Source organism: Microcaecilia unicolor, chromosome 2, assembly GCF_901765095.1.
Source record: "Microcaecilia unicolor chromosome 2, aMicUni1.1, whole genome shotgun sequence".
Classification (NCBI taxonomy): domain Eukaryota; kingdom Metazoa; phylum Chordata; class Amphibia; order Gymnophiona; family Siphonopidae; genus Microcaecilia; species Microcaecilia unicolor.
This window is the reverse complement of record NC_044032.1, coordinates 73,127,616-73,153,492: the sequence shown is the minus strand read 5'-3', so window position 1 is coordinate 73,153,492 and position 25,877 is coordinate 73,127,616. Positions and strand designations below refer to the sequence as shown.

Here is a 25,877-nt window from a genome sequence, read left to right as displayed (position 1 = left end):
AATGTCTGTGCAACATCAGTCCAATGTTCCCTCTTTCTACTTCTCTTATTCTGCAGATAGGATATTCCAATCTGTATCTGGCAAGTTGAAATCTTCCAGGAACAGCATCACCCCTTTCAAGATTTGGAAGGTTTCAACACTGTCTTTGTCCAGCTTCTAAAATTGTGTTGGAGGTCTGTAGGTAACACCTGTGTGGACAGAGGTTTCATTTTCTCTTTCCAAGACAATCAATATGATTTCTTCATTTTCCCAGGTCCCCTGCATTTCAGCTCTTTTAATATTGGTTTTCACACACCATTCCTTCCCTCATTTATAGCCTGCTTATATCCAAATAAAATCTAAACGGGTAACACAAAGCGAATACTACATACCTGTAGAAGGTATTCTCCGAGGACAGCAGGCTGATTGTTCTCACTGATGGGTGACGTCCACGGCAGCCCCTCCAATCGGAACACTTTCTAGCAAAGTCCTTTGCTAGGCCTCGCGCGCCGATGCGCACCGCGCATGCGCGGCCGTCTTCCCGCCCGAAACCGGCTCGTGCCGGCCAGTCTCATATGTAGCAAGACAAAGAGAAGGGAAGACACAACTCCAAAGGGGAGGCGGGCGGGTTTGTGAGAACAATCAGCCTGCTGTCCTCGAGAATACCTTCTACAGGTATGTAGCATTCGCTTTCCTCCGAGGACAAGCAGGCTGCTTGTTCTCACTGATGGGGTATCCCTAGCCCCCAGGCTCACTCAAACAACAAACCATGGTCAATTGGGCCTCGCAACGGCGAGGACATAACTGAGATTGACCTAAAAAATTTACCAACTAACTGAGAGTGCAGCCTGGAACAGAACAAACATGGGCCTAGGGGGGTGGAGTTGGATTCTAAACCCCGAACAGATTCTGAAGCACTGACTGCCCGAACCGACTGTCGCGTCGGGTATCCTGCTGCAGGCAGTAATGAGATGTGAATGTGTGGACAGATGACCACGTCGCAGCTTTGCAAATCTCTTCAATAGTGGCTGACTTCAAGTGGGCTACCGACGCTGCCATGGCTCTAACATTATGAGCCGTGACATGACCCTCAAGAGCCAGCCCAGCCTGGTGTAAGTGAAGGAAATGCAATCTGCTAGCCAATTGGATATGGTGCGTTTTCCCACAGCCACTCCCCTCCTGTTGGGATCAAAAGAAACAAACAATTGGGCGGACTGTCTGTTGGGCTGTGTCCTCCAGATAGAAGGCCAATGCTCTCTTGCAGTCCAATGTGTGCAGCTGACGTTCAGCAGGGCAGGAATGAGGACAGGGAAAGAATGTTGGCAAGACAATTACTGGTTCAGATGGAACTCCGACACAACCTTTGGCAAGAACTTAGGGTGAGTGCGGAGGACTACTCTGTTGTGATGAAATTTGGTGTAAGGGGCCTGGGCTACCGGGGCCTGAAGCTCACTGACTCTACGAGCTGAAGTAACTGCCACCAAGAAAATGACCTTCCAGGTCAAGTACTTCAGATGGCAGGAATTCAGTGGCTCAAAAGGAGGTTTCATCAGCTGGGTGAGAACGACATTGAGATCCCATGACACTGTAGGGAGCTTGACAGGGGGCTTTGACAAAAGCAAACCTCTCATGAAGCGAACAACTAAAGGCTGTCCTGAGATCGGCTTACCTTCCACATGGTAATGGTATGCACTGATTGCACTAAGGTGAACCCTTACAGAGTTGGTCTTGAGACCAGACTCAGACAAGTGCAGAAGGTATTCAAGCAGGTCTGTGTAGGACAAGAGCGAGGATCTAGGCCTTGCTGTCACACCAGACGGCAACCTCCTCCATAGAAAAGAAGTAACTCCTCTTAGTGGAATCTTCCTGGAAGCAAGCAAGATGCGGGAGACACCCTCTGACAGACCCAAAGAGGCAAAGTCTACGCTCTCAACATCCAGGCCGTGAGAGCCAGGGACCGGAGGCTGGGATGCAGAAGCGCCCCTTCGTCCTGTGTGATGAGGGTCGGAAAACACTCCAATCTCCAACGGTTCTTCGGAGGACAACTCCAGAAGAAGAGGGAACCAGATCTGACGGCGGCCAAAAGGAGCAATCAGAATCATGGTGGCCTCGGTCTTGCGTGAGTTTCAAACAAAGTCTTCCCCACCAGAGGTATGGGAGGATAAGCATACAGCAGACCCTCCCCCCAGTCCAGAGGAAGGCATCCGATGCCAGTCTGCCGTGGGCCTGAAGCCTGGAACAGAACTGAGGGACTTTGTGGTTGGCTCGAGATGCGAAGAGATCTACCAAGGGGGTGCCCCACACCTGGAAGATCTGTCGCACTACACGGGAATTGAGCGACCACTCGTGAGGTTGCATAATCCTGCTCAACCTGTCGGCCAGACTGTTGTTTACGCCTGCCAGATATGTGGCTTGGAGCACCATGCCGTGACGGCGAGCCCAGAGCCACATGCTGACGGCTTCCTGACACAGGGGGCGAGATCCGGTGCCCCCCTGCTTGTTGACGTAGTACATGGCAACCTGGTTGTCTGTCTGAATTTGGATAATTTGGTGGGACAGCCTATCTCTGAAAGCCTTCAGAGCGTTCCAGATCGCTCGCAACTCCAGAAGATTGATCTGCAGATCGCGTTCCTGGAGGGACCAGCTTCCTTGGGTGTGAAGCCCATTGACATGAGCTCCCCACCCCAGGAGAGACGCATCCGTAGTCAGCACTTTTTGTGGCTGAGGAATTTGGAAAGGACGTCCCAGAGTCAAATTGGACCAAACTGTCCACCAATACAGGGATTCGAGAAAACTCGTGGACAGGTGGATCACGTCTTCTAGATCCCCAGCAGCCTGAAACCACTGGGAAGCTAGGGTCCATTGAGCAGATCTCATGTGAAGGCGGGCCATGGGAGTCACATGAACTGTGGAGGCCATGTGGCCCAGCAATCTCAACATCTGCCGAGCTGTGATCTGCTGGGACGCTCGCACCCGCGAGACGAGGGACAACAAGTTGTTGGCTCTCGTCTCTGGAAGATAGGCGCGAGCCGTCCGAGAATCCAGCAGAGCTCCTATGAATTCGAGTTTCTGCACTGGGAGAAGATGGGACTTTGAATAATTTATCACAAACCCCAGTAGCTCCAGGAGGCGAATAGTCATCTGCATGGACTGCAGGGCTCCTGCCTCGGATGTGTTCTTCACCAGCCAATCGTCGAGATAAGGGAACACATGTACCCCCAGTCTGCGAAGTGCCGCTGCTACTACAGCCAAGCACTTCGTGAACACTCTGGGCGCAGAGGCGAGCCCAAAGGGTAGCACACAGTACTGGAAGTGACGTATGCCCAGCTGAAATCGCAGATACTGTCTGTGAGCTGGCAGTATCGGGATGTGCGTGTAGGCGTCCTTCAAGTCCAGAGAGCATAGCCAATCGTTTTCCTGAATCATGGGGAGAAGGGTGCCCAGGGAAAGCATCCTGAACTTTTCTTTGACCAGATATTTGTTCAGGGCCCTTAGGTCTAGGATGGGACGCATCCCCCCTGTTTTCTTTTCCACAAGGAAGTACCTGGAATAGAATCCCAGCCCTTCTTGCCCGGATGGCACGGGCTCGACCGCATTGGCGCTGAGAAGGGCGGAGAGTTCCTCTGCAAGTACCTGCTTGTGCTGGAAGCTGTAAGACTGAGCTCCCGGTGGACAATTTGGAGGTTTTGAGGCCAAATTGAGGGTGTATCCTTGCCGGACTATTTGCAGAACCCACTGATCGGAGGTTATGAGAGGCCACCTTTGGTGAAAAGCTTTCAACCTCCCTCCGACTGGCAGGTCGCCCGGCACTGACACTTGGATGTCAGCTATGCTCTGCTGGAGCCAGTCAAAAGCTCGTCCCTTGCTTTTGCTGGGGAGCCGAGGGGCCTTGCTGAGGCGCACGCTGCTGACGAGAGCGAGCGCGCTGGGGCTTAGCCTGGGCCGCAGGCTGTCGAGAAGGAGGATTGTACCTACGCTTGCCAGAAGAGTAGGGAACAGTCTTCCTTCCCCCAAAAAATCTTCTACCTGTAGAGGTAGAGGCTGAAGGCTGCCGGCGGGAGAACTTGTCGAATGCGGTGTCCCGCTGGTGGAGCTGCTCTACCACCTGTTCGACTTTCTCTCCAAAAATATTATCCGCACGGCAAGGCGAGTCCGCAATCCGCTGCTGGATTCTATTCTCCAGGTCGGAGGCACGCAGCCATGAGAGTCTGCACATCACCACACCTTGAGCAGCGGCCCTGGACGCAACATCAAAGGTGTCATACACCCCTCTGGCCAGGAATTTTCTGAACGCCTTCAGCTGCCTGACCACCTCCTGAAATGGCTTGGCTTGCTCAGGGGGGAGCTTATCCACCAAGCCCGCCAACTGCCGCACATTGTTCCGCATGTGTATGCTCGTGTAGAGCTGGTACGACTGGATTTTGGCCACGAGTATAGAAGAATGGTAGGCCTTCCTCCCAAAGGAGTCCAAGGTTCTAGAGTCCTTGCCCGGGGGCGCCGAAGCATGCTCCCTAGAACTCTTAGCCTTCTTTAGGGCCAAATCCACAACTCCAGAGTCATGAGGCAACTGAGTGCGCATCAGCTCTGGGTCCCCATGGATCCGGTACTGGGACTCGATCTTCTTGGGGATGTGGGGATTAGTTAGAGGCTTGGTCCAGTTCGCCAGCAATGTCTTTTTGAGGACATGATGCATGGGTACTGTGGACGCTTCCTTAGGTGGAGAAGGATAGTCCAGGAGCTCAAACATTTCAGCCCTGGGCTCGTCCTCCACAACCACCGGGAAGGGGATGGCCGTAGACATCTCCCGGACAAAGGAAGCGAAAGACAGACTCTCGGGAGGAGAAAGCTGCCTTTCAGGAGAGGGAGTGGGATCAGAAGGAAGACCCTCAGACTCCTCGTCAGAGAAATATCTGATGTCTTCCTCGTCTTCCCACGAGGCCTCACCCTCGGTGTCAGACACAAGTTCACGGACCTGTGTCTGCAACCGTGCCCGGCTCGACTCCGTGGAACCACGGCCACGGTGGGAGCGTCGAGAGGTAGACTCCCTCGCCCGCACCGGCGAAGCTCCCTCCGCCGATGTAGTCGGGGAGCCCTCCTGGGAGGCGACCGCAGCCGGTACCGCATGCGGTACCGATGCCGGAGACCTCACCCCTGGCAATGGGCCAGCCGGCGCCTCACTCGACAGTACCGGAGGCGCAAGCACCCCCAGTACCGGAGGGGTAGGGCGCAACAGCTCTCCCAGGATCTCTAGGAGAACGGCCCGGAGGCTCTCTTTCAGAGCGGCTGCAGAAAAAGGCATGGAAGTCGATGCAGGCGTCGATGTCAGAGTCTGTTCCGGGCGTGGAGGCTGTTCCGGGCTGTCCAAAGGGGAGCGCATCGACACCTCTTTAACAGAGGGCGAGCGGTCCTCTTGGTGCCGATGCCTACTGGGTGCCGACTCCCTCGGCGACCCAGAGCTCTCGGTGCCGACACGGGAAGGGGACCGGTGACGATGCTTCTTCAATTTCTTGGGACGAAGCATGTCACCGGAGCTTCCCGGCACCGACGAGGAGGACGTAGAATCCAGCCGTCTCTTCCTCGGGGCCGAGGCCGAAGGAGGTCGGTCTCGGGGGGGGCTGTACCGCAGGAGCCCTCAGGGTGGGGGGAGACCCACCCGAAGGCTCACCGCCACCAGCAGGGGAATGGACAGCCCTCACCTGCACTCCAGACGAAGCACCACCGTCCGACGACTTCAGTAGACGAGGAGGTCTCGATACCACCGACACCGACGCAGCCTTCCGATGATGCCCCGATGCAGAGGGCCGATGCCTCGATGCACTCGATGCAGTCGGGGGCGAAAATGAAGGTACAGGCGCCGACGACGTCGATGCAGTCGATACTCCCGGTGCCTATGCCGACGAAGAGCCCGAGAACAAAATGTTCCACTGGACTAATCTCGCTACCTGAGTCCGCTTTTGTAAAAGGGAACACAGACTACAGGCCTGCGGGCGGTGCCCAGCCCCCAGACACTGAAGACATGACGCGTGCCTGTCAGTGAGCGAGATTACCCGGGCGCACTGGGTGCACTTCTTGAAGCCGCTGGAAGACTTCGATGTCATGGGCGGAAAAATCGCGCCGGCGAGATCAAAACTCGAAATGGCGAAAATGGCACCGCAAAAATAGGGGGAAGAAAAACTTCGACCGAGGCCTAAAAGAGGCCTACCCCGACGACGAAAGAAAACTTACCAGGGCAAAACTGGAAGTAAGGGAAGGCAAAAGACCATAAAGGTCTCCCTCCGACACCTTTTTTTTTTTTTTGTGAAGATAGAGTCGATAAACGACGCGCGAGGTCAACTTTGGGGCGCGAACGGCGAAACACGACCGTACTGAGCGCGGACAAAAGAAGACTGGCCGGCACGAGCCGGTTTCGGGCGGGAAGACGGCCGCGCATGCGCGGTGCGTATCGGCGCGCGAGGACTAGCAAAGGACTTTGCTAGAAAGTGTTCCGATTGGCGGGGCTGCCGTGGACGTCACCCATCAGTGAGAACAAGCAGCCTGCTTGTCCTCGGAGAATGTTCAAATACAATTACAACATAACATAGTAAAATAACATAGTGGATGACAGCATCCAGTCTGCCCAACTAGAAATGGGGGGAAGGCCGACAGTCACTCAAACGCGCATGGTTCGGGATAAGGTATCTTGCAAGGATACCTCACAAACAGGGAAGATAGGGTTTCTGGATAGTGAGGTTGCACAACAGACCGTGGTAGGCCAGGTGCCCTTAAATACAACTAAAGATCAGACAAAAGATGGCAAATGTGCCCAGTACTAAGCATCAGGCAAATAGGAACAACAAACATACTCTGAAATAGCTATATTTAAATGCTAGGAGTCTAAGAAATAAGATGGGAGAGTTGGAATATATTACACTAAATGAAAAACTGGATATAATAGGCAATACTGAGACCTGGTGGAAGGAGGATAACCAGTGGGACACTGTTATACCGGGGTACAAAGTATCTCGTAGTGATAGGGTGGACTGGACTGGTGGAGGGGTAGCAATGTATATTAACGAGAACCTTGACTCAGATAGATTACAAATTCAGCAGGACATAAATCACACCTTTGAATCATTGTGGGTTGAAATTCCATGTATAAAAGGGAAAAGGACAGTGATAGGAGTGTACTACCGTCCACCTCGCCAGGATGAGCAGGTAGACGCAGAAATGATAAAAGAAATCAGAGACGCAAACAAAATGGGCAACGTGATAATAATGGGTGACTTCAATTATCCAAATATAGACTGGGTAAACGTAACATTGGGACACGCTAGAGAGGTACAATTCCTTGATGAAATCAAGGACAGCTTTATGGAGCAGCTGGTGCAGGAGCCGACGAGTGAAGGAAAAATTCTAGACTTGGTCCTTAGTGGAGCGCATGATCTGGTGAGGGACGTTATGGTACTGGCGCCACTTGATAACAGTGATCATAATACAATCAGTTTTGATAAAATGGGAAGAACGGTTAAAAAAAAAAACTTAGGGGGGCAACTAAGAGGGTAAAAACTGTACAACAGGCATGGACACTGTCCAAAAATACCACTCTGGAGGCCCAGGCCAAACATATTCCGCTAATTATAAAAGAATGATGGAAGTCCAAAAGACAGCCGACGTGGTTGAAAAGTGAGGTGAAGGAAGCTACTAGGGCTAAAAGAAACGCCTTCAGAAAATGGAAGAAGGAACCATCTGAAAATAACAAGAAGCAGCATAAGGAGTGTCAAAGCAAATGCAAAGCGCAGATAAAGAAGGCCAAAAGGGATTATGAAAAAAAGATAGCATTAGAGGCAAAAAAACATAGCAAAATTTTTTTTCGGTATATTAAAAGCAGGAAGCTGGCAAAAGAATCGGTTGGACCGCTGGATGACTGAGGGGTAAAAGGGGCAATCAAGGAAGATAAAGACGTAGCGGAGAGATTAAATGAATTCTTTGCTTCGGTCTTCATCGAGGAAGATTTGGGTGGGATACCGTTGTCGGAAATGGTATTTCAAGCGGACGAGTCGGAGAAACTTACTGACTTCATGGTAAACCTGGAGGACGTAATGGGGCAGTTCAGCAAACTGAAGAGTAGCAAATCTCCTGGACTGGATGGTATTCATCCTAGAGTACTGATAGAACTGAAAAATGAGCTTGCGGAGCTACTGTTACTGATATGCAATTTATCCTTAAAATCGAGCGTGGTACCGGAAGATTGGAGGGTGGCCAATGTAACGCCGATTTTTAAAAAAGGTTCCAGGGGAGATCCGGGAAATTATAGACAGGCGAGTTTTATTATTATTATTTATTGCATTTGTATTCCACATTCCCCCACCTATTTGCAGGCTCAATGTGGCTTACATAGATTTGATAACATTGTCATAACAGCGTCTGACGTTGGTGCCGGGGAAAATGGTAGAGGCTATTATCAAAAACAAAATTACAGAGCACATCCAAGGATATGGATTACTGAGACCAAATCAGCACGGCTTTTGTGTGGGGAAATCTTGCCTGACCAATTTACTTCAATTCTTTGAAGGAGTAAACAAACATGTGGACAAAGGGGAGTCGGTTGATATTGTGTATCTGGATTTTCAAAAGGCGTTTGACAAGGTACCTCATGAAAGCTAGAGAGGAAATTGGAGGGTCATGGGATAGGAGGAAATGTCCTATTGTGGATTAAAAACTGGTTGAAGGATAGGAAACAGAGAGTGGGGTTAAATGGGCAGTATTCACAATGGAGAAGGGTAGTTAGTGGGGTTCCTCAGGGGTCTGTGCTAGGACTGCTGCTTTTTATTTATAAATGATTTAGAGATGCGAGGTAATTAAATTTGCTGATGACACAAAGTTATTCAAAGTCGTTAACTCGCGACAGGATTGTGAAAAATTACAGAAGGACCTTACGAGACTGGGAGACTGGACGGCTAAATGACAGATGACGTTTAATGTGAGCAAGTGCAAGGTGATGCATGTGGGAAAAAAGAACCCGAATTATAGCTACGTCATGCAAGGTTCCACATCAGGAGTTACGGACCAAGAAAGGGATCTACTAGTCGTCGTCGATAATACACTGAAACTTTCTGCTCAGTGTGCTGCTGCGGCTAGGAAAGCAAATAGAATGTTGGGTATTATTAGGAAAGGTATGGAAAACAGGTGTGAGGATGTTATAATGCCGTTGTATCGCTCCATGGTGTGACCGCACCTTGAGTATTGTGTTCAATTCTGGTCGCCGCATCTCAAGAAAGATATAGTAGAATTGGAAAAGGTGCAGCGAAGGGCGACTAAAATGATAGCGGGGATGGGACGACTTCCCTATGAAGAAAGACTAAGGAGGTGTTAATATGTGTTGTGGCTTAAGGCCTATCCACTGGAATGGTGGTGGGCCAAGTTACAGGACTTTGGTCAGCTGAGAAGCCCTGACTAGGCCTGATAACCCACTGATGGCCTTATAGTTGAGAACCTGCAAAAGCAGGATTGCAGGAGGAGTCTTAATGAAACCTGGTACAACTTACAAATTGAATGTAGCACATATGATGATTGAATAATGGACTAAAATGGATAAAATCAGGTTTTTAAAATGAAGTTTGTGGTACTCAGATCATAAGAGCATATGAAAGTAGATATGAAACTGAGATGTCAATAATAGGATAATTTTGTATCAAGAAGAGGAAAAAAAGATGTTTACAAAAGTGGGTGATCTGGTGCACCGGCGTTATTATACGCACAAGACCTGGCGAGATCCCATCTACATTGGGCCCTTCAAGATAGAGGCTTTGTCAGCTACAGCTGCCAAGCTTGAGGACCACACATCCTGGGTCCATCTGAAAGATATACGAGCCTATCCGAATATCGAATCAGGCCTCCTTGATGTTTCCAGTTCAGCAGCCACTGGAGATACCTGCCCCACCGCGGACCCCATCTCCACCGCCACTGAGCCCAAGACCACCGACACCGCATCCAGCATCACTGTGTAATCATTTGGATCAACTAGACCAGAGACTTAATCAACTAGTTACACAAGACCAACCATCTCCCGAATCGCACCTATTAGATCTTGCTGATATCACCATCCAAACGATTGCTGAGTCACCTGAGTCACCACCTGAACAACCACCAGTACTTGAACCTGCCTTTGAGTGGCCATCCTCACCGCCACCTTCCTGTGTCCCTGAATTTCCACTTCCCTACGTTGATCTTCGTATCCGTCTCATCCGAATCCGCAACTTTGCAGGAGATTTGGATCTGGGTGAACCAGAGTCTGAGCACTTCTTAACTCTGCAGAATTTGTACAGCAACATCAGTGAGCTGCTCGACATTTTACACTTGTATTTCCCGAATCAGGCCACATAAATGCCACGCCAAGTTCGGTCACAGTCCACTCCTGAAGAAACCATCCCTTTACAGACTATTCCCTTACAGAAAGTTCCAATCCCCTTACCACCTTCCTCAGCCACTCCAGTTGCTATACTCCTCCGCAGGGAATCAACCCTTCGCAGGGAACCAACCTCAGAGAACCTTTCTGCCCTTGACGACATCAAAGAACCAGATCCACAAAAAACTGAACTTTACCCTGTTGACAAGTGTGACTCTGAGCAGTTATCTGATACCAACACCCATTGGTCCAACGATTTTGACGACACTTATCCGGAAGACGACACCATTCTAGACGACACGGACGCAAACAGCACCGTGGCAAGTGTTGTTTCAGCAGCAGTTACGGTGTTACATCAGTACACCCTCTTCTTCTGCTTTCCATCTGCTCGATTGTTTGCTGTTGGACTTGTGTGCTTGATCCTACTTTGTATAGGTTTGGTGCTGTTTCTCACTACCCTGTTTACCTATACAGCTGACAGAAACCTCTTTGATCACACTCAGTGCCTTTCCCACTGGCAACGTTACTTTGCCTGTTGGAAACGCCACGGTACTTGCAACTACTTCTGTACTTGCAACTACCCCTGCAGTACTTGCAACTACTTCTGTATTTGCAACTACTCCGGTTCCACCACCTACTACAGCAGCCTATTCAGAGCCCCAACAGTACACCACATTCACACGCTTGTTTGGACACACATCCCTCCAAACGATCAAAAAGATCAGTCCCCTTGCCACCAGGAATCCCACCCCCTGGGCAGACACATCTGCCACAACAGACTTTCAACTGGCAATCCTACAGTGCCTATTGAAAACGCTGCGACTACTCCTGTCCTTACTGATTCTCCTGTTTTGCATTCTACAAGTGTTTCCGATACTAACAGTAGCTCGGACAATATTGTCCCCACTATTACAAATACTTTTGAGGATAATATTACCTTGTCTGAATTGCGAACCACCCCTCCTCCTTATCCTTTGGTGCCTAATACTGACGTTCCTCCTCCCACGAATACTTCCTTAACTACTCCAAATATCAGAGTCCCAGCTACACGCCCTCCCAGATAGCCCAACACCCCCATTAACTGTTACACCCGTGACATAATATATGTCCCATAGCAGACTAAACAACCAGCCTTCACCGCCGCAAACAGTTCCTTCCCTTGAATCTCCACTACCGTCGCCTCATTTAGATGATCAAGTAATCCCAGAGTACCTTTTAGATCCTCGAGAATTAAGATTTCCCCATTGGGACCCAGCTCCAGAAGACGATCCCAATTGGGATCCCCTCACTCGATATCAGACACTGTGTGAACCCTTACTTGAGAGTTGGACACTCGGTCCCAGTCGAACAGTTACTCATACTCTGGCATTATTTGGAGGAAGCCTGGGTTTACAGGTTGAACAGACTGATGAGCTCCTAATAAGACCAGAAACTGGTGACGTAGTGGAATTTTGGTTATTCACATACGCCATACTTGGCACTGACTGGATACCTTTTTTGTTTCTCAGAGAGGTTGGATTGGGACCTTTGGAAATATATAGTCTTTTCGAGGTACCCGATCCCACTGAGAAAGGGGCTATCAGAGTTTACCCCCCTTACCCAAGTCATACCTAAATGATATATCAAGTCTTGGTATATTTTGGGATATTGATTATTGTCATTGCAGCTCTTGCTAAAACCCTAGGGGTGATTCTGTTACTCACCTTTATTCTCAGCCGCCAATTGCCTTTTGTACAGTCCAGATCTAACATCTAATCATGAAAACTACCCACATGAAGTGCCTGGCCCTTTTCTTATGTGTGCTCACTATGCCCATTGTACATGGAGCACAAGATTTAGAAAAATTTCTGGAAAAATTTACGACCACTTACGAAATAACATTACCCACCACAAAAGACACGACCACAATAACCCTTGATGTGTGTGCCTACACTATGTGTGGTGAACATCCTGTGCAGCAATATTTGTCAGCTTTTGAAATATACCTGTGTCCCTTCTCCAATTGCGGAAGTTGGGCGCAAGTATGGTGGTACACAGGTTCATGGGTTCCATACTCAGGTAGCGAAATTCCAGATCTCAAAAAGAGCATTTCCATTATGAAATTGCGAGTGACTGGCCTTTGTTCAATGACCAAATGTAATCAAGTGGCTATCACTTTCAGAGGAGTAACGGCTGTTACATACAGAACTTATTCCTTAGGAATTGATGCCACAGGTAGAGACCCCATTGGCAAATTTAAGATTGTTCCACCCCCAGCCCAACCAGAAAAGAATCCTCTGATGCCAACAAAGATCCCAGAAGTAAAGATTCCTTACCAGATCGTGCCAATTAATAATTCCAAAGATTTAATGGCATTAGAAACAGGATTTGGAGAGACAAACTTGTGGCTCGAATGGGCACATTATACTACAAAGAGTTTGAATGTCTCTAATTGTTATTTTTGTTCCCATGCAAGAACAGAACCAACAGTAGTCCCCTTTCCTTTAGATCTCCACAATGACCCAGATGGTTTTTGGTGTATGCTAGAGTTACTTCAGGTAGCAACTGAAGTGAATCAGTCTTGTCAACATCTTGACGAACACCACCCTACTTACCTCCTCAGATGAGGGTTCCACCTGCATTCAGGATTCCAGATCCTGCTACCAGATATCATACATGTCTGGAACGATATGGGGTGAAAAATACACGGTTTCTAGGGAATTTGACCAATTGTAACACAACCCTAGAAAAAGGGACTCTGCGAAATCTGAACCTCAAAGAGTTTTCACAGGCTAGAGCAGACATATGGTGGTACTGTGGAACGCATACTATCCACCATACACTTCACAAAAGTTGGACAGGAAGATGTGCCCTGGTCAAATTGGTAATTCCAATCATTATAGCATCCTTGCTCCCTCCTCATAGCAGCTCTTCCTCACGAGTGAAGAGAGATGCTATGCCTGGATCCTTTGATGATCGGGTCTATATAGATGCAATTGGAGTTCCAAGAGGGGTTCCTGATGAGTTCAAAGCCAGAAACCAGATAGCTGCAGGGTTCGAATCAGTTTTCTTTTGGTGGGCTACTATAAATAAAAATTTAGACTGGATTAACTATATATACTACAACCAGCAGAGATTTGTCAATTACACCAGAGACGCGGTTCAAGGAATTGCAACACAATTAGATGCCACCAGCAGAATGACGTTAGAAAATAGATTAGTGCTTGACCAGATTTTGGCAGCGGATGGCGGGGTGTGCCGCAAGATAGGTACACAGTGTTGCACTTTTATCCCCAACAATACTGCTCCAGATGGATCGATCACCAGAGCTTTACAAGGCTTAACCTCACTGTCACAAGAATTGGCAGAGAACTCTGGTGTCGACACATCTTGGACTGGTTGGATGGATAAAGCCTTTGGTAAATGGAAGACATTTATCATTTCTGCAGCCACCACCATAATCATAGTGGTAGCAATTTTTGTACTAGTAGGATGTTGCATAATCCCTTGTGCTAGAGGCTTAGTAGAACGCTTAATTGAAACCGCAATAACAAAGAAGACAACGGCAGGACAATATGTCCTGTATGAAAATCTCTTTCCCAACACCACTGGAGATAACACATTGGACTATCTCCCTTTGAGACGGACCAATCGCTATGCGAATGCTAGAGACACTATAGAAATGTCTGCAACCGTATAATCATGTAGAAGCACACAGGGATACAATATAGAACGTTAAGCTTTATGAAATGATGTAATCTATAAGCAATATAACTATATAATCTATGCAAATATATACTTAAGATATAATCAGTATATAACCAAAGAATGATTGATTGTTATGAATATATATATACACCTATGTAAGAGTAAGAATAGAACCTGCATACTAATGGGTTGAGAAATATTATTGGTGTAATTATAGTATGTTACTTGATCGCAGGTATGGGTAAGTCCCAAGAAGGATTGAAATGACTGAAGTAGTGCCTATGTTATGATCTGAATCTCCGTAATCTGACCATATCAGGTTTTTGAATAAACTCTCCAGACCAATAGTTTTATGGGATACCTTCTGGAATGGATGGTACCATGGTACGTTAACCCTGGTGTCACCCTATGGGATAGGGTGAAGAGGGGAATGTTAATATGTGTTGTGGCTTAAGGCCTATCCACTGGAATGGTGGTGGGCCAAGTTACAGGACTTTGGTCAGCTGAGAAGCCCTGACTAGGCCTGATAACCCACTGATGGCCTTATAGTTGAGAACCTGCAAAAGCAGATTGCAGGAGGAGTCTTAATGAAACCTGGTACAACTTACAAATTGAATGTAGCACATATGATGATTGAATAATGGACTAAAATGGATAAAATCAGGTTTTTAAAATGAAGTTTGTGGTACTCAGATCATAAGAGCATATGAAAGTAGATATGAAACTGAGATGTCAATAATAGGATAATTTTGTATCAAGAAGAGGAAAAAAAGATGTTTACAAAAGCGGAAATGTCACAAACAGGTGCAAGATATTTTTGTAATAAGAGAAAAACATGTTATTGACAATAGCGGAAATCTTGTAATAGCTAAAACCGGAAAGAAGAGGGTACAGATGGACATCTGCCGGAAAAGGGAAAAAAATGATTCAGAGGTTGTGAAATATTAAGAAAAAAAAAAGCTCTTGCCATTAACTTGTATTAAGACCTGTGCCTATAAAAGAGAGAAGATTTTGGCAGATAGTTGGAACATTCCCCAACTTGTCTTGGAGGACAGAAGCTCTGTTCCATTGAACCCAGAACCTGTCTGATGAATGTATTGAATAGAAGACTTTATTTTGGTAAGAATAAACAAAATCCTATTTCTGAAAACTATCCTTGTCTTTATTTCTACTGTTTATCTATCATTTGCTCTACCAAATAATCCACACACAGGTGACACTTACTTCCCCAACTAATTAGGGTAGATTTGAATAATATATATGTGGGAACATAAATGGCCCAAGATACACCTCGATCCTGAAGGCAGAAAGCTGTGGTCATGGGAATTAGATTAGAACTGCGGCTTCTGATGCCTCCCCAGAACAGACCCCCATGGGAACTAACGCTCTTTATTCCTCCGTGTAGAGGGGTCAAGAAGGGGTCTAAAAGGGGGGGCAATTAAAACAGAGGCTAGGGCTTTTTAGCTTGGAGAAGAGATGGCTGAGGGGAGACATGATAGAGGTATATAAAATAATGAGTGGACCACCTTGTAAGTGGTGGAGGGGCTTCCGTGTTTCAATGACTTAGAGGGCTATGCTGAAGGGTTACCCATATCAGACAGGCCTCTGAGGAGAAACCAGACAAAGAGCGTCCCAAACTGGAGGATCCAAGATGGCGTTGAGGGAGGATGTACGTTAATTGAGTTCCCGTTTTACACCAGAATACCTCAAGAGGTAGGCGCGCTCCCCAGAGAATGGGGAAGAAGAAAGGCAAAGCCGTAGTGTTGTCCTCCTTGAACACGGCTGGGGTTTCCACCACTTCTCAGTCTACTTTGGAGAGATTCGGGGTCATAACGTCGGGGATATCGGTTCCTGCTTCGGGGAACAGCAAGGCTTTATTGCCGAATCTCAGTGGAGAGGGAGTGACTTTGAGTCCCCCTGTTGGCATGACCTCTCCAAGACCCGGAAACAGTAACGCTTCGCTATGGAGGTCGACAGTGGAAATGCCCAAAGTGGGTTAGGATTTTCATGCGATCTGAGGAGGTCCTGGCGCAGCACTGACTCCGGATAATAAACCAGCTGGGGGATTGGAGAGTGAGCTCTTCCCCCCGAAGATATCTGGAGCAGTTTCTGTGGAGAAATTGGACCTGGTGAAGCCAAACAATGTCACAATGGACGCACTATGGGAAGTGCTGCAGAGTGTGAATAACTCTCTTCGTCAGATGTCAAAAATTTTTCAGGAATAAATATGTGATTGTATGAATACTTATCTAACAAAGTGGAAGTCCAAGATAAAAAATAGACTTTCATTTTGGAAATGGTTTCTCTACGAAAATCAGTTAATCTGGTAATGAAGGACAATTATGTTTCTTGTAAGTAGAGGAGTGTGGTAGCCGTGTTAGTCCACTCTTAAGGTTATCAATAGAAATCAAACAAAATAAAACATGGAAAAGAAAATAAGATGATACCTTTTTTATTGGACATAACGTAATACATTTCTTGATTAGCTTTCGAAGGTTGCCCTTCTTCCTCAGATCGGAAATAAGCAAATGTGCTAGCTGACAGTGTATATAAGTGAAAACATTCAAGCATTACTATGACAGTCTGACAGGGTGGGAGGATGGGGGTGGGTAGGAGGTATGCATGGGGACATCAAAGCATATCATTGATATTCTAACTGGATGGGTGTGGATCGGTGAGGGGTGGGGTGATCAACAGAGAAATACAGCTTTATGCTTTATAATGGGCTAGGAACCCCAGATCCTTGTTAAGTCCTTTCTGTTGGGTGTTAAAATATTCAATCATTCTGACTTCAAAGGTCTTACGTTCTTGTATGGTTTTAAAGTTACCTTTCAGGATTCTCACTGTGAAGTCACTGGTACAGTGTCCTGGTCCTGTAAAATGTTGACCAACAGGGGTGGGAACCCTACTGGCACCAGTATTGTTCATGTGATGTCTATGTAAATTGAATCTTGTCTTAAGCATCTGGCCTGTTTCTCCAATATAGCATCCTTCGTTACATTTTTTACACTAAATGATATATACCACATTGGAAGATGAGCAAGTGAAAGATTCCTTTATGTTGAATATCTTTCCTTTGTGGATGACTGTGGGGTCCTGTGAAATATTTTGGCTTAGTTTGCAACTGGATACATTACAGGGAAGTGTGCCCTTCTGTTCCTTTTCAGTCTGTGATGGACGTTTACTTCTGATTAGCTTGTGTTTTAAGTTGGGTGGCTGTCGGAAGGCCAGTACTGGTGGGGATGGGAATATCTCTTTCAGTAATTCATCCTCCTGGAGTATAGGTTGTAGATCTCTTATGATTTTCCTCAGTTTTTCCAGCTCTGGATTGTATGTCACTACAAGGGGGATTCTGTCTGTGGATTTTTTCTCCTTGACTTGTGGCAGATTCTCCCTGGGTGTTTTGAGGGAGGAGGCAATATTCTTGGAGATTATTTTGGGGTTGTAGCCTTTCTGTTTGAAGGATGCAGTCAGGCTTTTAAGGTGTCTGTCTCTGTCCCCTGGGTCAGAGCAGATACGGTAGTATCTTGTGGCTTGGCTGTAAATGATGGATCTTTTTGTATGTGAAGTATGGAAGCTGGAGTTGTGGAGGTAGCTGCATCTGTCTGTGGGTTTCTTGTATATAGATTTTTTGGACACCACGGTCTCAATCAGTGATGGCTGTATACAAACATCTATATACAAGGGCTATATGAACACAGGCACTTCCCCATTTTCTCTAGTTTGTGCCCTGGCTTACCTCATGGCTTTATGATTTCAATCTACTCCTTGTTCCTTGAGCTTTGGGATAGGTGGGAGTATTTCAATTTAGTTTATTTTTACATTTATTGATTTTTGGAAGACTGTAGGGGGGGGGGGTGGTTTGATGGGGTTGTTTGGTTTTCGTGCAGGTATGGAATGGGTATTGGAGGTTGTGGGTGGGTGGGGTGGGGGAGATATTTTAAAAAATTCTCTTGATGACTCCTGCCTGTTTGTAGGTGTTTGTTCTGTTTATACTAATTTGTCATCGAGAAAAAGACTGAAACTTAAAAATCAAACATATAAATGGCCAGTGACCGACTCACTTGCAAATGCGCAGTACAGACTTCCCTTCTGTCCCGTCCCCGCGTCAAGACGTGATGATGGAACAGAGAGGGAAACTGCACTGAGGAGGGAACCGCCGAGGTCGCCGCCGCACCCCCTCGACATCGCCGCCGGACCCCCTCCACCCGGGCCCTCTCTTCTCCATTGAACTTACAGCGCCCAAACCGAAACAGGCAGATCAGCTCCCGTAGGCCTTCCTTCCCTGCCTGTGTCGCCGCCGCACCCCCCCCGAGATCGCCGCCGGACCCCCTCCACCCGGGCCCTCTCTTCTCCATTGAACTTACAGCGCCCAAACCGAAACAGGCAGATGAGCTCCCGTCGGCCTTCCTTCCCTGCCTGTGTCCCACCCTCGCCGACGTTACGTCAAATGAGGGCGGGACACAGGCAGGGAAGGAAGGCCGATGGGAGCTGATCTGCCTGCTGCGGTTTCGGCGCTGTAAGTTCAATGGAGAAGAGAGGGCCCGGGTGGCAGGGGTAGCGGCGACCTCGGGGGGGGGGGGGGGGGGGGGGGAGGGCAGGAGAAATGCTGGACATGGGAGGTCTCAGAAGGAGGGGGGCCTTGGAGCTGGGAGGGATGGACGGAGGGGAGCCTTGGAGCTGGCTGGGAAGAGGGTGGGCCTTGGAGCTGCGAGGGGAGGGGGCCTTGGAGCTGGGAGGGAAGCAGGGAGGATGCTGGACATGGGAGGTCAGAAGGAGGGGGGCCTTGGAGCTAGGAGAGATGGACAGAGCCCTTGTAACTGGGAGGGAGGGCAGGGGGCCTTGGAGCTGGGAGGGGGGCCTTGGAGCTGGGAGGGGAGGGGGAGGGACTGGGGCCTTGGAGCTGGGAGGGAGGGACAGAGGGCCTTGGAGCTGGCAGGGAAGGAGGGAGGGCGGGGGGCCTTGCAGCTGAGGGGGAGGGAATGGGGCCTTGCAGCTGGGAGGGAGGGAGGGAGTTACACATCAAAATAAAAAACATACCAATACTCGCCCGTTTTAACAGGCTTAACGGTTGGTGGAGAAGAATCAGTTGGTTATCATTTTGTGGCGTTCCACAGGGCTCGACACTGTCCCCACAACATTTTAATGTTTTTTTATGAGTCCTTTGAGTAAATATTTGGCTGATTTAAGTATTTATTCATTTACCTGTGCAGACAATATATTTGTGTCATGCCCAGAACAGAAAACTCTACACGAGATTCTTTTTAAAGTAAGGAATTATATAGATGTGGTGGAAAATTGGTCGAAGTCTAATTTCCTTAAACTAAATAAGCAGAAAACAAAATTACTTTGGTTTGGAGACATACAGAAGATTTCATTAGTTAACATTACTCTATCCTCTGTGGAAATCCTTCAGTTTGAGGACAGATCTAAAGTTTTTGGAAGATTTTGGATTCTAGACCACCTTTTGAGCTACATAATAATGAGTTAGTAAGGAAATTCTTATTCAATTTACATAAATTGACAGTTGTAAGATCATACTTGAGTTCTGGAAATTTTCAGGTTATTGCTCAGACAGTCTTGACACTCTATCTTGATTATTGCAATTCTTTATACAGTGCTATCAATGTGAATTTAAAGAAACAAATGCAGTTTTTATAAAATACAGCAGCCAGATTAATTTTTAAATTGGATACATTTCAGGACACTTCTCCACTTTTATATAAGTTGCACTGGCTGAAGATGGCGCAGCACATTCACTTTAAGGTGGAATGTCTGGTATATAAGAGTTTTTATGATTTGGGATAAGAGAACGTAACCCAGCTCCTATCTATTCTACCTGCATGATAACCTTTGAGAAACAGTTCTAACTTATCTATGGATTACCCTTCAATGAAAAATATTAAATTAAACTCAGTTAGGAAAAGCTCTTTTGTGTACCAAATGCTAAAATTTGGAACAGTGTTCCTGTTCATATTCAACAGATTACTTCTTACTTGCACTTTCGTAAAGTCTTAAAAACTAATTTTTTTTCATTGTATTGAGCTTGGTAGTGTTTTTTATTTTCTTGTGGTTATAATGTACAGATTGTATTTTATACTGTAGATGTAATTTCCTTCTAATTAGAACTGATTCTTAGTATAATCTACTTTGCGGATGTGGTTAAAGGTGGAATATAAATGATGTAAATAGAATAGTAATCTTACTCTTGCTGGAATTCTGTGTGACTGTGGAGTGCAGAATTTGCGCAGAATTCAACATTTTTGTGAAGTATCTGCGCTCTGGGAGGAGCTGGCTAGCTGGCTCCCCACCACTCCCCGAGCCTCGGTGGGCCCTCCCCCTGGGTCTATCTGAGCATGCCCTGGTGGTCTAGTGGACTCTTTGGGGACAGGAAAGAACCCCACTCTTTCCTGCTCGCTGCCGCTGCTCTATAGTAGGGGTCACCGCCGCTTCAAAATGGCTGCCAAGACTTCAAGCAGTAATCTTGTGAGACTGCTGCAGGAAGTCTCTGCGGATACTTGGAAAAAGCGCGGCACCAGCCCAGAGCAGCAGCTGCGGGCAGGAAAGAGTGGGGACCTTTCCTGCTCTAAAGAGATACTCCCGATTCAGTTCCTCCTCCTCCTACCTCATGGGTGAGTGCAAGCTCAGCTGATACAAAAATATGGATGGCATGTAAGTGAAAGGAGAGAGGGGGCTGTAAAAAAAAAAAAAAAAAAAAAGGTGGAGAGATGGAGGGGGCTGTAAAAAAAGGTGGCTGGTATGTGTGGGTGAAGGGAGGGAGAGAGGAAGGGGGCTGTAAAAAAAGGTGGCTGCTGTGGGAGGGAGGGGGGCTGTAAAAAAGGTGGATGCTATGTGTGGGGTGCAGGGATGGAGGTGAGCTGTAAAAAAATATGGATGCTATGCTTGGGGGAGGGAGGGGGATGCAAAAAAAAAAAAAAAGGTGGATGCTGTTGGGGGTGGGGGGGGTAGACTCTCTAAATCCCTTGATTCATCCACTCTCCAAACTTCCTCCTACCCAAACCATTGGAATATGCCCCCCCCATCCACAAACCTTCCTGCACCATACACATCCTGTAAATAACACCACTTTCTCTCGCTGAATCACACAGCACACCACCACCTAATGCTCTGGATACTACAGATAGACATTAGCCCAAATAATTACCCAATACAACAACCAAAAGGTCATGTGAAGGAGCAAACAAATGGAGATACAAAGGGGCATGGTGTGATAAATGGAGCGACTGGGCAGGCCAAAAATGATGTCAGTGAGGGGAAGTGGAGCTTACCACCCTCCTCTAAAGTAAAGTGTGTCCATGCAAGCAAAATCAACGAAAAGATCTGAACAGTACTTGAAAGTCAAAATGCACACTGGTAGCACTGTCCATCAGCTATCTTGTCTAGGCAATTGGTGAGGTGTGGCATATTAAATGGAGTAACTTCACAGCCCAATGACAACAGTGGGCTGCCCTGGTGATACATGCTGTGCATTGCCATATGGAAGGTCCCTGATTTGACATTTGTGTTGGACCATCTGCTCTTTGAGTGGGGTGGAGTAAGTGTAATTATTGCTTAAAGATGGCACCCAGTGGATGGATTCAGAGCTTATGAAAGAATCCAGAAGGAATCCTAATGAATGGCTCCCAGCTGATGACTGTCAATGCATGACCTCAATCGATATGCTGAAGTGCTGAATATATACAATGAGAAAAAAATCTCCAGGTAGTTGTGAATGAAGGTTCATGACACTAGCTTAGGAGAAACTCCATTGAGAGTACTGTGTCTAGCTCTGGAGACTGCACCATATATATATATATATATATATAGTTGGTTCAGATGGCGGCTAGAGAGAGAGAGAGATATGAGGTAGTCTGTTCAGATGGTGGCTACTAAAATGGTCAGTGCCCATGGGGACAAACAAAGAGCTCAATATAGAAAAAAGGCAAAAGAGGGGAGATAGAACAGAGAATATTTAAAATACCTCCATGACATAAATGCATAGGAGGCGAGTCTCTTTCAATTGAAAGGAAGCTTTGGAATGAGGGGGCATGGGAAGAAGGTGAAAGGGGACAGACTCAGAAGTCATCTAAGCAAACACTTCTTTATGGAAAGGGTGGTGGATGCATGGAATAGCCCACTGGTGGAGACCAAGAATGATTCCAAATTCAAAAAAGCATTAAGACAAACACAGAGGATCTCTAAAGGAGAGGAAGGAATAGTGGATGATATATATTCTCTAAGGGACAGGAACATATTAACCCTTGATTCTAAAAACTTGTGTGTGCAATTTGATGATTAACTCACAAAGTTGAACGCTTAAGTTACAGAAGAGTACCAGTTACGCATATACCTTAATTTTTAGCTATTAACTGGCTGTGGCAACCAATTGACCAAAAATGGTTTTAATTGGCGCTAATTTGCAGTTACAAGCATACCTGCTCTTAGTCAGTATTATACAAATTGAGCATACAAAATCCATAGCACGCACTTGCAAATAAGGTGTGGTCTGGGAGGGACATGGGCAGGTTGTGTACCTGGGAGAGGTAAAGACTGGTCAGGAGCATGTCGAACACTTGTGTGTGTAGGTAATATTTATTTATTTATCACATTTGTATCCCACCTTTTCCCACTGATAGCAGGCTCAAAGTGGCTTACAAAAATACTGTAGTAAGTTACAATGCAAGAAGTACAATTTTTCAAATTTAGCAGAATAAGAAAAATAACAGTTAAACAACGATGGGTATTGAAGTAGGATATAAATAACAATTAATCAGTAGTAAATATGAAAGATAAGATGCAATTAGAGTCTATTGGATCTTATAATAGTAAGGGATAATTCTGATTATGTTGAACCTGGGGAATACGTCTTCTTGAACAATACTGTTTTCAATGATTTCCTAAAGTTTAGGTAGTTCTGGGTAAGGTGTTCCACAGTTGAGTGCCAATGTAGGTGAAGTTTGAGGCGTAAATTGATTTATACTTTCAGTTATGTACCTGACAGCAGTTAGGCACAAGCATTTACACAAGCCATTGAACTACATAAATGCTTGCCCCTAAAGTTAGGCAAATTTCCGTGGAGTTATGCTAGTATTCTATAATAGCAATTATGTGCATAATTGCTGATATGGAAGTTGCACTTAGCATGCATCATCCCAGCATCTAACTTTAGGCGACCTTTAGAGAATTACCCCCATAGTGGTTGGGCAGACAGGATAGGCCATATTGAGAACACATGGATACACATGCAGTCTGAAAAGTGACATGTTTGAAGTTCTGTAACTTTTTTATTTTTTTCAATAAAAAGAAGGGGTTTGTTGTATTACAAATTGTTTGCTCTAACAGAATTCATTAAAACTTCTTTTTTGTTTCTGGTAACTTTGGTCACCCTTTCCCAAAGATTGTCACATATGGTCTTTATCTGCTGTCATTTTCAGTTTCTATATTTCTAATTGACCTTGTATAATGGAGGAATTGCCAGGTAGAAAAAACAATAGCATGTGAATTGGACTATTTGCTTTTGTAAGATGCAAGTAATCAAACATAAAAAAATATATACAAGGTGGCTTCGTTGATGGTAGTTCGCACAGCCACACAACACATTAAGGTTCAATTTCTTGAGCCAGCTTTATGTTCCCTGCCTAGCTGGGATGAGATTGAAGCAGTGTTCAAAGCTCCAAGGAGCAGGAGGTCCCAGTTATAATCAATGATGCTACTTGAAGGTTTATGGTCTTATTGAAATATCAAACTGTGTGTATATGTGTGTGGAGGGGGGGGGGGGGGGCATGGTGCTACAGCTTGAGTTGGAGTCTGGTTCTCAATGATAGAAGATCAAAGGGAAAAAAGGAATGCTGGGCCAAACCCTTCCCCATTTACAGAAGAAACAAATACTACATCTCCTAACCTTATTATATTCAAACTTCTGGTGCTTAATTTCATCTCTTGAATGACAGCAACATATTAATATAAAGCAAGCAGTACACCAAGAAGGTAAGCTATACATTATCTTTACCAGTAGTCTTCCAAGCAAGCTAAGGAGCAGCTCAGCAGCTGGCCATTCAGGTTTATTGACTGTGGAAAGAAGATCCTGAACAAAGTTTTCAAACAGTGGCCTGTAGTCTTCTTCCCCTTGCTTGCTCCCACATCTGTTTAAAGGCAAACAAAACAGCTATAAAGCAAGCCCGTTAACATTAGACCTACCAACAGATATTGAACTAATAACAAAATGGGTCCACATCATTTCAAAATCAAAAGCACGTGGTGGCACAAGATTGGACAATTAAAACATAATAAACCATTTATTACAGAAGGCCCTTCTGCTGTGATTTGCTCACACAAGCCTACAGATAAAATTGCTGCCCTGAAGTTTTCTGTTCTACACATCCTGACCTTTCAGTTATTTTATAAACTCAATTGTTGGTGGGACCAACTGGACTGGACATTATAGTTTATAAAACTATTCTGGGTGATTGTTAATTTCTCCAAAATCTTTTCCTTCCAAGGAAAAGACAGAAGGTACTACAAACCTACAGAGTTGCTTTATAATAAATCAACTAACACGATGTGGATAAGAGAACTCTGCACATAGGGGGCAATTCTATAGCACTGTGCCTATATCATCAGTGCCTATTATACAAAGGAAAGCAAGCACCTACTTTCCTTCATAAAATACTAACAGGTGAAATATGTGTCTATAATGTTGGCACGAGCGCTTATGTGGCGGAAGTAATCTATAAGTAACACAAGTATGTACCCTGCCCATGTTCTGCCCAGACACCACCTATGTGTACGCCCATCTGTCAAACACGCAGTACTTACGATATGCACATATTTACACAATAGCGGATAAGGTAGAATTTCAACATTATATTATGTGCCAATATTCTAAACATGTATGTGCAAAACTGGGGCAAAAATGTGAGTGCCTACTCTATAGAATTACTCCCTATATATGACAATCATAAAATGTAAAGGGATATGCCTTTCCTCATCCTAAATATGCAGAATAGCAGCACATTACTGGTACTTCAAAGCAACTTGAAATTTAAATAACTAAGTTGGAGTCAGCCTAGGGATAAAAATTCTACACTATGCACTACCATGCATGGGGATTAGGATCTCGCATCCCAGGTCAGGTAGGGCTAGTGATACTAAGCAGACACCACTGACAGACTCCAGGTGGTGGGAGTGGGGATGGGAGAAATCAGGTTTTTTTTTAAAAAATAGTGGAACCTCACAATTCACTCCAGAGATGTGTGGCCCCCGACTGAGGACCAATGCTGCAATGTCTGCATTTGATACAATTTGTGGAAGAAGGGAACAGATACAAAATATGGGCAAAATCCCAAAGTAGTTGTAAAAGAAGGTTCAAGTTGCCAGGATTCCAGCATGAATTCCAACTGAGCTGGAAGTCCAAAAAAGCACACAAAATTGTTGGGCCAAAAACAATTTATTAAAATTAGACCATTACATCTATAGGATATTACTAACCAGGTCATAAATCAGTTAAAAAAAAAGAAGTTACCTACAGAAGGTGTCCTCTGTGGACAGCAGAATATAAGTTCTTGCAAACTGGGTGCTGTTCTCTGATGGAGCTCATGCAGGAGACAGACTCCAGCTCAGAAAAGATCTAAAAGCCTTTGAGAGGCACTATAAGTACATGTGCATGACTTCTTACCTTCCATTGTCACATGGATCCTTCACTCAGTGAAATAGCTGAATTTATGAGACAACTCCTAGAGAAGGTCAAATGATATGTGAGAACTTGTTTCTTGCAGTCTAAAGAGAACATCCGCTACAGACAGGTAACTTGGTTTTCTCCGAGGACAAG

General features: G+C 46.0%; 1 protein-coding gene across 1 annotated transcript in view; it reads right to left on the bottom strand.

Annotated features, from left to right (window-relative positions):
• Positions 1-25,877, bottom strand: part of NIPBL (NIPBL cohesin loading factor) — a 1,064,356-nt gene that overhangs the window by 402,840 nt on the left and 635,639 nt on the right. The window contains 1 exon segment of the mRNA XM_030191924.1: positions 24,060-24,192. Within this exon segment, the coding sequence (XP_030047784.1) occupies positions 24,060-24,192 (133 nt within the window).